Source organism: Labrus mixtus, chromosome 6 (genome assembly GCF_963584025.1).
Source record: "Labrus mixtus chromosome 6, fLabMix1.1, whole genome shotgun sequence".
NCBI classification, from domain to species: Eukaryota; Metazoa; Chordata; class Actinopteri; order Labriformes; family Labridae; genus Labrus; species Labrus mixtus.
Genome location: NC_083617.1, coordinates 26,222,777 through 26,240,809, shown reverse-complemented (window position 1 = coordinate 26,240,809; position 18,033 = coordinate 26,222,777). Strand labels below are relative to the sequence as shown.

The window sequence follows — 18,033 nt, the reverse complement described above, 5'->3', positions numbered from 1 at the left end:
AATCCAGTTAAAGTCAAATACACACACTGCTTAGAGAGAACTTAGAGAGCTAATGCCTTTTCATTTTAAGATTGAATTAAGCCGTTTGTGTTCACAACACAAGTCACAGTACGCCCACACAACACTGTAGAAAGTTTGTAAATGCGACTTAGGGAACAATGCTCCACAAAGGGGAATGTATGACAGTTGATTATGAATGACACACCGGACTAGAAAGTGAAATGTTTCAGAGTAAAGATGATTAGTGGCTGAGCGGCTCTGTTGTGGAGACGCTGTAATCCTGGAGAAAAAAAAAAAAAGTTTCTCAGAGAGGGTGTGAGAGAAATATTTATTCAGACGCATTAACAGTATTCTCTCTCCTTCTACGGTGTCTGTCCCATCGTGGCTTGACGAGGAATTCAAGGGCTCGTTGTCTCAGAGGAACAGAGAAAATACTAACAACTAATAACTGAAAGAACAAAAATGTTGTAGGATGAAGTAAAAATAAATCAAAAGAAAAATAAAAATAGATCATGTACAACAGATTAACTCAACATCCATCGATCTATTATCTCTTACGGGGGGCTGGAGCCGCTTACAGCTGTCATTGGGCGAGAGGTGGGGTTACACCATGGAGTGTTCACCAGTCAATCACAGCGCTGACATATAGAGACAGACAACCAGTCACACTCACATTCACACCTACGGGCAATTTAAAGTCACCAATTCATCTTACGAGCATGTCTTTTGACTGCTGGAGGAAGCAGGAGCACCCGGAGAGAATCATCACATGCACGGGGAGAACATGTAAACTCCACACTGAGAGGCTGCCCTGATGACTTTCTGTGGTTGAGTTTTGAAAATACTTTTTTTTTTTTAAAGTCCTGATATCATATTCTGTGTTCCACTAAATCTCTCATTTCTGATTGCTTTTCTAAAAGGCCCTAAATCAGATTTGAACGCATGACTGAGATGATGACACTGTGTGTGTGTGTGTGTGTGTGTGTGCGTGCGTGCGTGCGTGCGTGCGTGCGTGCGTGCGTGTGTGCGTGTGTGTGTGAGAGGGTTTTTGCATGTGTTGTACATTTTTAGCTAGCTTAAAGGATTTTTGCACCCATCATTAAATAGTTTGGACAGGGGCTTTATGAAGTGTTGTCATTAACACACATTTCCACAAACTTTTGACGCACTATAAGAATCTTATACAGAGTCACTCTCAAACACAACTGTGCTGAAGCACATCTTCTCCCTTACTCGCTTGTTGTCTCACAGATTACACCAAACGATTTCTCTCCGTCTCCTTCTCTAAAACAACATCCTCCCTCTTTGACAGGATGCTAGATGAGTTTAATGTAAGTGTGAATGGCGTTCACATTTTAATCTTTTGGGCTCAGTCAAGTTAACAGCACGCGTCTCCAAGGCAACAGCTGCTCTCTCTTAAATATATGACTGAAGATATGGGTTTTTTTTAAACATATTTTTGGGCGTTTTATTTTTATTTTTTTAATCGGATAGGACAGCTGAAGAGGGACAGGAAATGTTGAGAGGAGAGAGAGGGTGGGGCGATATGCAGCAAAGGGCCAAGGTCGGAATCGAACCCACGGCCGCTGCAATGAGGACTCTAGCCTCCGTACATGGGGCGCATGTGATAACCACTAGGCTATCGGCACCCCCGACTGAAGATCTTTTTATGACATTTTTTAAAGCTTTTTGTCAGTGATACTATCAACATTCATATCAAGGATATTGTATTATTTTTAAAACATGTAGTAGCAAAAAAGTATTTTTGAGATGAAGATTTTGTCAACCTTAGTTTGTGATGTGTATAAAATATTCATAGTATAGTGGATTTTTTTTCCCTTTTTTAACTGTGTTTGTAATCAGTTTTCCTTGACGCTACATACAACAAAGTTATTTCAAAGGCTACTATGATGACAATAATGCTGATGATGATGATGATGCTGATGTATCTTGTTAGTTAGTGTTAATGTATGCAGGTGTGTGACACAGAGCTCATCACTGTTCCACTGCCCATCAGAAGTCAGCAGAGGGGACAGTTACATCATCCCTGAACATGAGCCAAGTGTCTGAATGCTGGGAAACACACGGGGAAACGCACCCCCCCCCCCCCCCCCCCCAAATCCCACTCAGTCCCTCACCCACCCACCCCCCCCTTTGCCTGCATCACAGAGGAACTCTCCCCCACTGGAGGCGTTTTCTCCTGCAGCCGGATCCCAAACTTCCCTCGCTGACCTGCAGCATCCAGACAAAACAAGGGGAGCGGACCAGTCCAGTTTACGGAAAAATAAGGTCATAGTCACATAATAAACATATGAAGGAATCAGCCCGGCATGTAAAGCAATGAGGCAGGGGCACACACACACACACACACACACACACACACACACACACATATAAAGCACTGACCTACATCCACAGTAACACTGCTCCATTGTGGAGCAGCTCCCCGAGGACTCATTAGGAACATTTATGCTTGCACGCTGATATTTAACAATTTGTTTACATAATGCTGCTTATGAGACTGTTAACTTTCAATCTGTCCCCTCCACACTGCAAATGATCCAACGCTGCACATGTCTATGCAACCCTGCAGTTAACCTTTCAGATTGTATTATCACTTGTAAGGTAACGTCTGCACCTCTTTTAGAACATGTGAACGCACATGCAGACAGAGAGAGCATGAACAAAACTAATTCCAGTAATGCAGCATCCTCATGAAATCAACAACATGTCTTAAAGCACTCTATTACTAATCAAAGTAACCAAAGCTTTAAATAATGAATACTTGGCTTAATCCATCCGGATCTCAATCAACAGTTGATATTTGTCTTCATTGGTTGAAAAAGCCAAAGCCCCAAAGTCATTATTTGTGGATGTGATCAAATATTGTCGCCATAGCAACCAATTCTGCTCAAATACTTTTTAGAGATGACACTTCATTTCAGACAGATAGGAGTAAACAAAATAAATTACAACAGAGGCAGTGGAAAGGATGTCTCGTCATCACAATGTGCGATCACTGATGATGTCATTCCATCGGGGGATTGGTGATGCAAAACGTGGTGACAACGCACTGAAGGCAAAGGCGGGTGCTTTCTCACTTTGAAATGCCATTGTTTGAATAATCCTGTTTGAAATTGATGCAGAAAAATATCACAATATCACGGATCTAAAAGTCATGAGACTGTGCAGATTTTATGACTGAGTCATTTGAAGATACTTCAGAGAATGGCATCATGAGTATCTGAGTACAGCAACGAAGAAACAACATTTCTATTGCACATTTTCAAAAAAAAGCGTACTTATTAAACATGAGGATATGTCAAATAAAACAACAAGGAAAGTACAGAGTTGAAATAAGCTGGAGAACTGTTTTGTTCATGTTTCTTAGTTCTGATCTTTTTGGGTCAATATCTTTAACACACATCATTATGACACATCATTCTGCAAAATCTGAAGTTGTCAATCTGAATCTGAATCATTTGTGACACCATTTTTAAGACATTTAGTGATGAATATGGATCTCTGACTTCCATAACCTCGTATCTGGGTTGACTAGGTTTAAAAGGTATGACGCTTAAAAAAAGGGGTGTCAGTGGCTCAGTGGTAGAGTCGGTCGTCTGCAAACCGGAAGGTTGGGGGTTCGATACAAATCTCCTGCACCTACATGTCTGATGTATCCTTGGGCAAGGCACTTAACCCCAAGATGCTCCTGCAGCTTCATCAGCGGGGTATAAATGTGTTTGAATGGGATTAGTTGCCTCTGATGGACACTTTACTCAGCAGTCTCTACCATCAGGGTGTGAATGTGTAGGGGTGACCTGCGGTGTAAAAGCACTTTGTATAGTCAGAAGTCTAGAAAATAAATATACAAGCTCAAGTCCATTTACTATTTACAGAAATAAAAAACTTCTACAATGACATCACAATAGGAACAAATAACAATGTAAATCTGCGGGGAGTTCCTAAGAAAACACACTCTAATGCAATAAGAGAGGAAAGATGTGGGTGGAATTTTAAGATCTTAAAGCTTAGGGTTTATTTGAATAACCCTCTGTAAGGGCACAACTCAGGACCAGAGTTGAACAGAAGTCAAAGCTATGAACTTTCTGAGCAGCACATAAGCTGAAGTCATGCTCTGAATTGAAACTGTTAAAGCTTCTGGGAGGATCTTTTCATTTTGTGTTGATCATGGTTAACCTTGTGACTGTTGCTCTGTATGTTGATCTTGATCTGTAAATGTGTAAGTGTTGTATAAGTCTCACTCATTTTTTGGTCTGCATCCTGTAAATCTCTTTGTTAGCCCCAGTGGCAAGAAATGCAATTTTAATACCTTACTGTCATGAACTGGCTCAAAGTAAGTGACGTCACACTAGTGGTTGGTTCACGCTCCCCATGTGCGGAAGGCTGTGGTCCTACAGGTGGGCGGCCTAGGTTAGAGTCCGACCTGTGACTCCTTTCCCGCATGTCATTCCCAACTCTCTCTGTCACTGATTTCTTGCTCTGCTCTGGCTCGGTACATTAAGCCTGCCAAAAATAAACCTTTAAAAAGTGGGCTGCGTCCTATATACTGCTGCAACCCATATGCCAGTATAAAATGCTCAGACATGCCGTCATGACTGCAAGTGCAGCCGCCACCATCACCTCCTGCATGGGACCCGACGTGATTGTAACTTCACCCCCATTCATTGCTTTGCTCCTCAAAGCATGCTGGGATACATAGCTATGTGGACCAGGCTGGTGCTACCACCTTTTAACAGCTTTTCTCCCTCATAAGGTGATCCACGTGCGTTTAAAGAAAACAATGGTAAACTGTTAAGTTAAATAAACTTATGGAGAGCTGTTTAAAAAAAAAGACTGGTCATTTAAAGACAACAAGTGACCAGCAGAGGTTGGAAGGGCGACTCGCTTTTGATCTGTACTTCCCAACTATCAACGCTGCCACAGGCTGATCAGAGCTCAATTACTGCTGGTAGTTACTGTAGCTGAATTGCAAACTCCACATGGTGCAGCTTTTAGACTCTGCCGAATGCAATGGAAATCATCATGCAGGAAGACAGTTAAAATTGTGTTTCCACCGTGAGACCCCCCCCCCCCTAAAAACAAACTGTGCTTTATATTCCCAATTTCATGACTACACTGAAAGAATCTATTTTCTTCCTGAAGGTCTTCCTGATGTCTGCTTTACATAGAAGCATCAGTGATAACTTCTGCCTGAGTAGTGATTCTGATCAGTAGTAAAATCCTCCTCACAAAGCTTTGAAATGAATCCTCCATGTACAACAAGGTAACATTCAAGTGTTTTTTAAAGCAGGAGGAGAAAGTTTCATTGAAAAACAGCTATTTAGAGAGATCACCCAGAGAGCCTCAAAGGAGGAAGCATGGAGAGACATTTTCCTTTTTCCTTCAGAAACATTTCCAAAGCAGGTTTCTCATTTTGTGCGAGATTAGCCTGATTAAAAATGGAGAGGATTAAGAAAGATTCATCCAAAGTGTCTGCTGCACCGAGCTACAGGGCTTTAAAATGTTTGATTAATGAAACATGAATCACAGGCAGGTCCCGCTGCTGCCGCTAGCATAGCTAATACCGGGAGTTTGGCTTGACACCATTACTCAGCAGGAGTCTGGCTCACATCGGGGCCTCATGGGGGCAGCTTCTTTGCTGCTGCTCACTGTGAGAAATGTAAACGGATCAGCTTATCGGCCCACCTGCGCCAGCAAATAAGAGGCTGTAATGACTCAGCAGCACAGTGTGAAAGTCGAAGACACAGAAGTACAATATTACCAAACAAATGTTAAAAAACAAAAAGTGTGTTGCATAATGTCCAGCCTCTTTCAGTCACATCATGTGTGAGCACCTCCACTGGCTGTGTGCCTGATGCTGCCTAAAGCAGGATAAGCTGAATTTAGCTGAGAAAATAGCCACAAAACATTTTGGGTTCACCTTCAAAGAGGTCACTTGACGAGGCTTTGGCTTCTCCGCTCGCAGTGCTGCAACAAATCCAGGCGAGGGCTTTAAGCCACGCGCTAAATCCTGTGTGTTCAGTGTTTCCCCTCTGATGGGGCGAGCAGGGCGAGGCTGACTGACTCAGAGCACATTTATCCAAGGTGAACGACATCAACACGGCTGTAATGACTTATATTCTGTCCACAGCGGCTAAACGAGCGGTCACAGCGTCTGGCATGTCAGAGGCCAAAGCATTCCTCCTTTTTTTTTCTCTTTGACTTAACGAGAGCTGGAGCGGTGAAGTCACAGGACGTTCATTTTCCCCACACGTCTCTCTCAACGCTGCAATTTAAGACACGTCTCAGGGCAGAGGGTGAAGTTCAGACGAGACGCAGCAGATTGTTTTTGTTGGATCGAGCTCGGCTTCACACTCTCATCAGCTATGGAAATGATATCCCCTCCTCCGTGCAGGTTTTCTACAGCAGGGAGACGTTTTTGGGTGCCAAGAGCAACATGACCCCAAAGGGTTCCACTTCGGGGAGAAAATTGTATTATTTGTGTATACAAGAGGAGAGCGCTGGGTAATTGCGAGCAGGGCCCTAATCAGAATGGGAGCAGAGCGAAATTCATCATGTTCACTTGGGACACTGAGCTGGAAAAGTAGAGCCAAAATTCAGGGGGACTATTTTTTGGGTCAGTGGAGGGAATGGGAGCAGCACAACACACTGAAACATGGAGGCTCAGCTGCACAAGGAGGCCTTCACACAACACAACTCACAATGGACATCTGAATCTGAAAAACCTTTGGTTGACACTTCATGTCTGTCTGTCACTCTTACAGATCTTGACACAAAACTACAACATGTAGGATCTTAATTTATATATATATATATATATATTATCATCATTACTATGATGGTTTTGAAACAGCTTCCTTTACCATGCTACAAAGTCATTCAGATACCAACCGCTTAGGGTTACAAAAATCAGAAGATTCCAAGTCAAGGTTTAATTATTCAGCACATTTAAAAACCACCTCAGTTGACTAAAGTGCTGTGCAGGCTTAACACCGAGTGGCAACCTCTGGTGTTGAAAAAAGGAAGACGATCCTTGGAAATGCAAAAAACTTGCAGTTCCTTGAGTACCCACTTGAGGCTGGCTGCAAAGGCCCCGTAAAGGCGCGGTCACATTGGCCATCTGTACCATGCTGTACTCAAGCAGGATTGCCCCCCCGCTGGGCCATTCCCACGCTGGCCATCACAGCCCGCGGTCATACTGGTCAGGACTAACCGTGCCTAAAAGTGCGATTACCTCTTGTACATAACATCGTAATACAACACATGCACGCTTTATGTTATTATGAAGCGAGCTCAGTTTAAAAACAGGCGGACGAGAGAGAGAGAGAGAGAGAGAGAGAGAGAAAGAGACACGCAGTTGAGTCCGCGTCTGCACATCAGAGAAAAACAGAGAGCATGACAGCTACTTTACTGACTTTGCAGCTTATTTTAAGCCATTTTAATCAGACACAGCAATAAATGAATTAAAAAATAAAATAGACCCGCGGCCGAGTCCACAGGCGAGTCCGCGGCCGCACGGATGGCCAGTGAGACCGCACCCTAAGACACATACACACCCTTTCAAAAATGCCCATTTTATCAGTAGAAATAAACATGTTCACAGCCTGGTTAAAAAAGAGAATTTGGTCTGAATGGCTCATGTCTTTATCGGCACATACTCTACAGAGAGAGAATTTTATAACTAGACTGTTTCGATGATATTAATGATAAGATAATAATAATAATAAATGATAATAATAATAAGGGGTGTGGCTAATCTGACTGATGGGTATTTGTCAGGAGGCTTAAGACCCCCCTCAGATCCAGGTCTGTGTCTGTTACCATTTGACTAAAAGTTGATTTGAGACAGCGTTTCCAATATGGCGACTGCCCTGAATGGGCTTCATAATTCTGCTTCAGAAACCAATGGATGATGTCACTGAGACTATGTCCATTTTTGTATACAGTCCTCTCCTTAAACACAATAAAATGGAAAAACAAACAATAAAAAAAAACAGTATAAAAAGGACCATAAAGTGTCAAACTGTGAAGCTCATCCCAGTTTGTTTCTAAAATTAGAATTCCTTCAGTGTTCATTAAATTACATCATCATTATTCACCAGATTGTAGCGTTACATCATGCTGAAATGTCTACAGAAATCTCTTTATTTCCCAAAGAATCAGGTCCAGTTATCACAGCTGGTACAAACACAGAATGAAACTGTTTCATGTTTGAAAATCAGTGTCACTCTCTGAGGCTTTTCAGCAGAGCTGTTTGGGCTGTGAGCCCAGATGTTCTTAAATTGCTCAGTCAGTTTCTGGAAAAAACTCTAAACTGTATCTTCAGTTAAATAACTTTGTTTAAAACAACAGCAGCAACGTGATTTGTGTCAAAGAGAAAGACGTTGATAGGAGATATTTTAATGTCTGGGAATCTGGCTTCTTCCAGCATGTGTGGCTAAAGGCAGATATAAAAGTTTGGTGGGATGCTCTGAGAGAATGAGAAATAGTCTTATCTTCACATTTAAAATCATAATTCACCTGACAACATTTGTATTTGGGCTTTGGTATATTAGCACACAGAGTCTTAGTTACAAATGAATCAGAAATGGAGTAAAACAAAATACTCCTTTTGACTTCTGTTTCTGTCAACATGATGACTGCAAATCCAATATCAATGTCTATTAAGCTCTGAGTTGGTTTCCCACCAATTCCTGAGAGAAACGTCAGGCTCTTAAGCTGCTAAATGATCCACATTGTCAGAGAGTAAAGACTACATTTAGTTCAGTCACTCTTCTGGTGGATTTGAGTTGAATTTGAATTTTTTATCTTTTTCTTTTCCCTTTGTAGCATTGACTGAATTTTCACCCAGAAGTGCCGCTTGTCAACAGGCAAAGCAGGCAATGGTTTGGGGCTCCCGGGCCAGTAGGGGCCCCTGAGGGCTAACAAACTATAAGCCACAGCAGTGGCTTTTAAATGTGCAAAGTTCACAATGACTTTCAAAGTTTCAAAGTTTGCAAAGTTCGTCTTTGTAACCTGCTACTGGATGCTTTGAATTTCCCTCGGGATCAATAAAGTATCTATCTATCTATGACATTAGGAAACCTCCTTAAGGGAGACAGCATTCTCTCTCTACTAAGCATAGCAGGAATAATTCCCGTGAAAACATAAGTTTGTCAACAAAAGGAAGAGGAGTAATCCATCTGTGAATTAATTCATTTGAAGCTATTACAACATTTTATTGTTCTATGATGTTCTTTAAGTGAGCTCTTTTTCAACATAGTACAATTCAAGGTAAAGGTATTTGGGCTTGAAGTTATTCAGTTATTTAATTGTTCTTCATCTTCTTGGTGTCGTATTATTTATAACATTTATGGTGATGAACACAAGTTGGAGGGGTCTCCTGTGAATGTCCCCCCTTGGCCCTGACAGACTATAGCTTCACCACTGTTTGCTCCACAAACGCGGTTTCAACTCTAACATCTAATGGTCCATGTATCCTCTGTAATGCTCAACCAAGAATGTGGCAGAAAAAAAAAAGGAAAAAAACTTTGCAAAAGAAAATTTTGCCAGACGCTTTAAATTACTAACATGATTGGCTCAGGAATAAGATCAAACTGCTATAACTACAAATTACAAGAGGTCTTCAGGTAATACTTTAACCCTACGGGAACAGAGCCAAACACTTCTCTCAGAACTATCCAGGTACACTTATTAATTACATACTAATATTAGTCGGTGAAATGAGTACAGGGACATTTAAAGGTGTAAAATGTAGAATGTAGTACTTAAATTACCTCAAATGTATCCAACAGTTATCAAAGCCTTCATTCTATAGTTGTAACACCCCTTGTCTTTCATTGCGGCGGCCATGACAGAGCCGCCATGGCAAACATGACATGTTGATCGTTGCTATGGAAACTCAACTCAACTCAGCTTTATTTATATAGCACCTTTCATACATAAAAAAAATTGCCCAAAATGCTTCACAAAAGAACAGAATTAAAACACAAAGAATGTCAAATACAAAGAATTGACATTTTAGTACTGACATGAAATAAAACTAAATAAAATAACTCCTAATCAAAAGCCAGATTAAAAAGGCAGGTCTTCAGTTTGCGTTTAAAAACTAACCAGAGAGCTTTCTGTTCTGATGTCCAGAGGCAGCGAGTTCCACAGTTTGGGGGCATAAAAACAGAAAGCTCTCTCTCCCCAAAGCTCGTGTGGGTCACATGAGGGACGTTTAGAAGAGAAACACTGGAACATCAAAGACTGCTGTATCAGGAGGCAAGTAGCAGAGAGAATCGCTCCCATGATTCCCCGTCAGCCACAACGTCATCTTTTGTTATTGTTTTGATTGAGAGCCCCCTGGTGGTGGAATACACACACTGTGCGTTTAAAAAGTAAGTTAAAGTATCAAAGTAATGCCAAAGTTTGGAAGCGATTATAGTCCTTCATCTCTTCCCCTGGTGATCACAATGAGAGCTGACTGAGTGTTGTATTGTTTTGACCTCTGGTGATGAATACCTCGTAAAAACAAACTATGCCAAGAAAAATCTCTGCTGAGACACAGAGACCTCTGTGAAAGTTATCTCTCCGGCCTGTAATCCAATTATTCAAGTCAGTGCATCCACCACAGGGATCACTGAGAATGTCAAACAGTGAGCTGGTGCATAATGAAAAGAAAAAATATTGACTATTTGTGGCGTTTGCAGCCGAGGGAACACTGCAGATTCCCCCGGACTGGAGCAGAAAAAGTAGCTGGCAGTCTTGTTTCCACATAAAGCGCACAACAAGAGTCTTTGTGGCCCTGTTGACACAGTCCTGTCAGCACTCCATCAATATTTATGTTAGAGAGGCCGAGTCAGAGCAGGCAGCAGTTAAAGTAATCAACAGCAACATGCTCCTGCATCTGAGCCATGCTGCTACAGCATTGTATCAAATACACACACAGAGAGAAAAGCACACACCAAGGAAACAAAGACTGGAAGAGGGGCGAAGGCTAACACAAACGTTTTCTGATTAAACAAATGTGTGAAACCGTGCTGCCAGTCCACCACAATTATGATTCAGCATCTGTTCGTCTTAAGAATGTGATCAGCCGGCGCTGGGGGAGCGGCCGGACAGCCGACCTCTGGAGATGAGCCGCAGATTGCTCCGAGGTGTCGGCACGCTGCCAAGCCCATTCTGTCCTGTCCTCTCAGATCTTATCAAGGGCAGTGATAACAAAAGATAACGCTTCAGCTCTCGTGGCTCAGTGAGACACACAGCGGAGCGCCTGTGTGCTGGGACATGTGCGTTCTATGTTTGTAAATGTACTAAGTAACGCTAACTCTATTATCATTTAAAACCGGTCTGACACGCCTTGGGGGGACATCTTTACGTGTCCAATGCTGCTTTGGCATGTGGAAAGTTAATGCGATTGTTACAAATGTATTTTTATGCGTAACCTTACATTTGCACCGCTATGCATGATGGTATATATTGCTTGGTTAGTTACACAACTTTTTCAGTCCGGCATATATGCTATTATAATGCTCATAAATGGTGAACTAGTGAGTAGTGTGTGCTTTCAGACACATCCTCGAGTTTAATTCATTATAACGTAATGGTTAGAGCAATTTGTGTTTATTTACTGTGATTTTGAGAAGTAGGTTGTTGGATCGTTGGTGGAGACATGCCTGCTGATATGGACCCCTCCTCCCCCTCTTCTGTTTGTCGCTGGCGTCAGTGTCTTAGAAGCCCAGGAGGCCTTGTCCCGGCAGCAGAAGCTAGCTGGAGCTCCCCCTACCTTCATCGAGGTGATCAGGCGCTACTACCACCCGACGTCCCTGACGCCTAGCCCCCACCATCGGACTGTTTCGTCCACACAACCACCACCGCCCTCATTCCTGCACGACCTCCACCTCAGCGGCAAGGAAGTGAGGACAACAGGAACGCGAGGAATACAAAGGAGGAATCCTTCCTGCGTCTTATGCCATCATCCACCTATCCCATTTTTCTTTTGTAAAATAACAGCGAGTAAGGTCTTTACCTGCTCTTTGCAAAGCGTCTCAAGATAAAACAATTTATGAATTGGGGCTATACAAATAATGATTGATTGATGATACAGATTCAGTTGCTCATAATTTACAGAGAAATTAGTTGTAAAATTTTATTAAGTCAAATGACATGATGGACATGTTTGTTCAGATTTCTACCAAGTAATGAATCATTTGTTGATCTTTGTTGATATTTTTCTCTGTACCAAGAGGAGACTATTTATACAGCAGCTTTTCTCTGTGTTAATTCTGACTTTACCTGCCTGTGTGGACATCTTGTGTGCACGTGTCTCGGTGCAAAAGGCCAGTTAGCAGTTAATCAGCTCTCAGATCACATTCCCCCATCTGTCTCCCCTCCCTCCTTTTACCTCCCTCCTCCTCCCTCCTCTGCACGTACCTGGTCAGCAGGCAGCAGTCGTGCAGCAGGGTTTCCTCCACGTAGACGCCCTGCTCCTCCTGTGTGGTCACGATGTGGCCGTTGTGACGCCACCGCAGCTCCACCGAGCGGTCCAGGTAGGAGGCGGTGCACTGCAGGGGGAGACGGTCTCCACGAAACACCAGCTGTCTCTGGGAGGGGATGAGCTGGAAGAGGGGCATCTCCAGAGGTCCATCTGAAGATGAGGAGAGAATAAAACAGGAAAGTCAACTGGTAAAACCTTTTCCTCCCCCTTCTGGAGAACGCAAGGAGAACAAGAGGTCATTTATTCATGTTTGAAAGACAAAACATTAAAGATAACATCAAGGATGCCGGAAAAAAAGACTCATGAATATATGTGAGTAAGATACAAGTGATCTATAATGTATGTCTCTTTCAAGAGAAGCAAAATAGCTCTTAATTAAGAAGTGACTCTTAAAAGCATCTTTTCCAAACAGCAGAAGCAATCCATATATGTTTAGAGGAAACGTAGCATTGTGAGGGTGAGGACAAGATAACTAGACAAAAGTCCTCCTTTTGTGTAAAAAAACAACTGGTTATAAATATTGTTGAAAAATAGTCAAGGTTTCAATTTGTCTAATTATCAAAGCAAATCCATCTGTGTTCAGATGACATCAACATGTCTTTTTTAATCTTAAACACTCTTTTTGGCAATCAAGGAGATGGTTCATAGATTATGATTTTGATACACAGCTTCACCTTCATGGAAGCTTATAAATCGGCCCCACATTCTGTAGAAGTCAGTGAGCTTATATTTAAGACTAAACATTAATTTTTTACGTTAATGTGATTGCATGACATGTTTTTCCAACAGAGAGCAATGGGACATTTGGCATGAATGAAGCACCCTTTTTTCAGTGATTTTTACCGATCTTACTTTCTCTTCCTATTTATTTTCAGTAGATAATAGGATGGGACCTCTTTGGATAACTTGGCTCTTATTGAAACCCTATAGCAACAAATACTGACAGAAATCTGACCAAAAATCAAGCAGAACCCCTGGAAACAAGCTAGGTTAATGGGGCTGCAGGGAGCTACCACTTCTGACGCTCTATCCGGTTCAGAGCAAACAGATCTTTTGTACATAAAACTGCTTGATCCAGGGTTCTACAAATTTCTAATCTTTCCTTTTTTCAGTATTTGTTGTTCAGTATTTTATTAATGGACTTAAACCAGAGACCATAGCATTGAGGACTTTGCCTCTGTGTATGAGGTTCCTGCTCTATTACTTGAGCTTGACCTTTTTTATATCCTCATAAATGCCATTAATCCTAAAAAAAAGTCATGATATTTGGTCTCTAGTATCCATGATTAAGCTTCTTCCATCCATCCATCCATCCATCCATCCATCCATTCATTCATTTTCTTCCGCTTATCCAGGGTCAGGTCATGGTGGCAGCAGGCTAAGTAAGTCAACCCAGACATCCCTCTTCCCAGCAAGTCTTCCCAACCCCTCCTGGGGGATTCCCATAGGTTCCTAGGCCAGATGGGATATACAATCTCTCAAACTCTCAGTCTACCCCAGCATCTCCTCTACTGGATCCTTTTCGAAGTAGAGTAGTAGCGGCTCTACTCTGAGCTCCCTCCGGCCGTCTGAGCTCCTTACCCTCTCTCTAAGGCTGAGACCAGCCACCTTCCTCAGAAAACTCATTTTGGCCACTATCTGTGATCTTATTCTTTCAGTCACTACGCAAAGCTCATGATCATAGGTAAGGTTTGGAAAGTAGATCGACTGGTAAGTTTGAAAGCGTTGCCTTCAGGCTCATGGCGTCCAGTACAACGCCCAAATGTCCTGACAATGTCCCACTAATCCGCCTGTCAATTGACCTTTCTCATTGGTGTTGAGAATGATATAAAGCCTATATAGAAATAAAATACATTGCAACACACATTGAATTAGCACCCAATTATTGCAACAGTAATAAATCAGGAAATAATAATTACTTCCAGAATAAACATGAATTTTAAAAAGACTCCTATTAACGCTGCAATCACCACCACCAACACACCTTCATGCAGACAAACACACACGTGCCATTAAAATATTGCTAACACACAAACACACATTCACATTTTGCCAAGGTCACACACCTCCCCCGCCGTGCCCACATGTTGTTACTGTTGCTGTGTGAGATGAACAGCAGCTGATAACGGCGAGCAGCCTTGAGCGCTCCTCTGGACTCTCCTTGACTCTTTACATGTTCACAATGGGGGCAGCAGTGATAGGATTACTCACCTAGCAGCCGCTCAGTCCTCCAGCCTTTTTTTCTCTCAGACAATAAGGCAACGATAAGGACGAGATTAGATGAGAGTGTTAACTCCAGTGCCAGGCTGGAGGAGGGCTTGATTCGTACCGAAAATCCCTCCAGACCTGATTGATCTAATCAAACTGCAGATACAGGATATGGAAGATAATGTCATGCCTGTAATCATGATGAACCCTTGGAGATGTTTAAGTGTTGGCAAGCATGTACTGGGCATGCTCATTTCTTTTATTCTATCCAGGATTAGAGCGGTGTCTTGCCAGCATGCCGTTCCACTTTGGGAATTCCTTTTGGAGGGTTTATGTTCATACAAGACATTTCCTTGGACATGCTCCAAAGAGCAGCGTAAGCGAGCGCTTTTCCTCCGCTTGTATTCCAATCAGTTGTGGATGTTGCTGCTGACAGGCAATTCCATACATGGGTCATAAAGTCTTTTATTGCTGCACACATTGCTCTGAAGAAAACAAATAGAGGAAGGACCATGTCAAGCGTTGGGGCTGAATGTGTTCATGCCACAACTTTAAGCCCCTAGAAAAACGCTTAAAATAGAAAAAATGCAAAAAAGCTGTAAGTCCACATTAGAATGTATATAACATCCATACATGTAACACAACCTTGTTTAGATTGCTTATTTTACTGTTTTGACCATTTCAAGACAGTGGAGGCGTGGTCAATCACGTTTTGATTGACATAATTTTGGCTGTAACACAAAAACGTGTATTTCACAATCAGTGTAATGCAGCTTTATATATTTGAGTCATCCAAGTCAAAATAAGAGGAGAAAGCTCACTCCTTTAGAAAAGTATGCGTTTCAATTTCCATGGAATGATGAGTTATAAAATGCTTTTTATGGTCATCATATTTAGCATTTAGCACTATATAGCACCTATTTTCACCCCAGGTGATGAATGCAATGTTGAATGAAGGCCTTTCAGAAATAGGAATGAAAAAACCTCGGCATAAACTCCTATGCAAACCCTCCCCCCATCCTTAGAAGCTGCTTATACAGTTCGGGGTTGCATGGGGCATTTCCTGGCTGTCACTGGGGGAAAGGCAGGTTACGCCCTGGACTTTCAGTGCAATTAATGGGACTGACATATGGAGAAATAACACGTCACACTCACACCTACAGGGCAATTCAGAGCCAACAATTACTCCAACTAGCATGTATTTGGACTGTGGGAGGAAGCCAGAGCACGTATGCACATGGAGAACATGCAAACTCCAAACAACAGTCCAGCTGTGGCCTTGCAACCAGTGCACCATGCAGCCCTCAATCTAAACCCAATTTCAGAAAAAGTTTACAGGGACTTAATTTTACTGCAAGGATCTTTCAATTTATGTAGATTATGCGATAGATCCTATTTCTTTGCTGATCTTTGCAAGTTCATTCAAATGTCCAGTGTATTTAAACAGAAAAATAAATCTCTCAAAATGAAAAGCCAGTTTTGACGATACATTGTTTATTACTTCATCTGACACCTACCCCAGCAGTGACGAGCAACAAAAATATATCTGTATGAAACATTTCATGTTGATGGTCTGGTTTTAAAAGTCTTATAGAGGCAAAACTTATAGTATTAATTAAATTCTGTTTCATAATAACCTATGAACTCCTCGCAGGAGCTTGAAATGATTTAGAACTAGATTCTTATGATGCTTACTTTTATGTAGCCTCCATGCCACATACTTGGAAGGGTGTTATTGATTGGGTTTCAAGTGGCTTCCACATTTTCCTTGAGCAGATAATAATAGCAATAACACCAATATTTCTGGCATCCAACAAAACAATCAGGAATATTAACTCATGCAGAGCTTTGCCCTCAATTTGTCACACAAGTTATTCAAAATCAAAAGATCTGTGCTTTCCAGAGAAACATTAAAAATGTGTCCCTAATATTGGATTTGTTTCTATGATGACATATCTGTGTAATTACTCCAGCTGACCCTGTTAGGAGTGTCAACACTCTGTGATAGTCCTCAGAAACAGTCGCTGAGGCTTTGTTATCTCCAGCGGGTAACACACAGCATGGGAGCCATTGACTGTCGACTTGGCTGAGGCTGATATTGTTGAAACAATGCTTTGAGCCAAGGATCAGAGTGTGGCCACTTGCCTTCACCCGTCAGATTCTGCCCAAGAAAAATGCAATTATTGGTTATGTGTTCATAAGTGAGTGTAGGAGAAGAGAGGCAGGGGCCGAGGGATAAAGACATGTGTGCTTGTATGTTTTAATAAAGCAGAGTGTTTCAGTATGTAGAACAAATGATGATGCACCTTGAATATGAGAGATTTGTTCAAAGCAGCAAATTTCGGTCTCAGGCCAAACACATTTTTGAGAGAGTTTACTGTCCCAGAGAATTTTCTAATGAAGAAAGTTCAAGGCATGGCTCTACCAACATGCACTGCTTCCAGGTCTGATGTGGCTGTTAACAGTGTAGTGCCTATAACAAGGGTGGAAGGAGTGGAGAGAAGGATCAAACACTGCAGGGGAGCAGGATGGCAGGCACAGCTAGCTATTCCCAATCAAGGTCAGCTGTAAAGGTTTTCCTGCCCAGTCTGTTTGGTGAATGCACACAGCTATTGGAGTGACAAGAAATGAGTAGAAGACAACAGCTTGCAGGATGGAGGAGGCGGCCGAAGGAGCCAATTGTTGGCTTTAGAGCAGGAGAGATAAGACATGCATGAAGCCAAGAAGAGACGGGCAACAATCTACCCAAAACTGACAACTAGGGTGTCACAGTTCAGGGTCCAAATACCCAATGAAGTTTGGTCACCCTCTGATGACATCAACTCGTCCTCACCAACACTATATTCATCATAGGTGGGTGAAGGACAAGCATCTTATATGAAATCACTTGCTGAATAAAATCATGATAGTTCTGCATTTCTGGTGATCATGAAAGTAAACCACACCCCTCTTAAATCATTGGCTTTCCTCAAACTTAGCCTTAACAAAAACCAAACATATTTATCACTATCAGAAGTTGTTTTCTCGTGTCAATTATGATTATGTGAACATTTTCAGCTACTAATAGAAACGCTCTCTCCAGCACCAAACATGTAGAGTAAACATGGAGGGGACTCTTGCAGTCACTGTGGCCTCACTCGAAGAGTGCTTTCCCACATGCACAAAGCTCCTGAAATCTTCCAGAATTGTTTGGGTGAGCTGACAATGTGAACACCACCAATCAAATGTTCTACCTACGGCAGCCTGGCTGAAGGTTTCTATAGATTTTTAGGAGTGTTCGAAAATGGTTCTACTGTGGAAGTTTGAAGTAGGGCGGCTTT

General features: G+C 42.1%; 1 protein-coding gene across 1 annotated transcript in view; it reads right to left on the bottom strand.

Moving 5' to 3' along the window:
* LOC132975873 (adhesion G protein-coupled receptor A3) overlaps window positions 1-18,033 on the bottom strand; it is a 198,574-nt gene that overhangs the window by 130,625 nt on the left and 49,916 nt on the right. Inside the window, exon 7 of the mRNA XM_061040715.1 lies at window positions 12,442-12,655. Within this exon, the coding sequence (XP_060896698.1) occupies window positions 12,442-12,655 (214 nt within the window). The remainder of the gene's footprint in view (window positions 1-12,441; window positions 12,656-18,033) is intronic.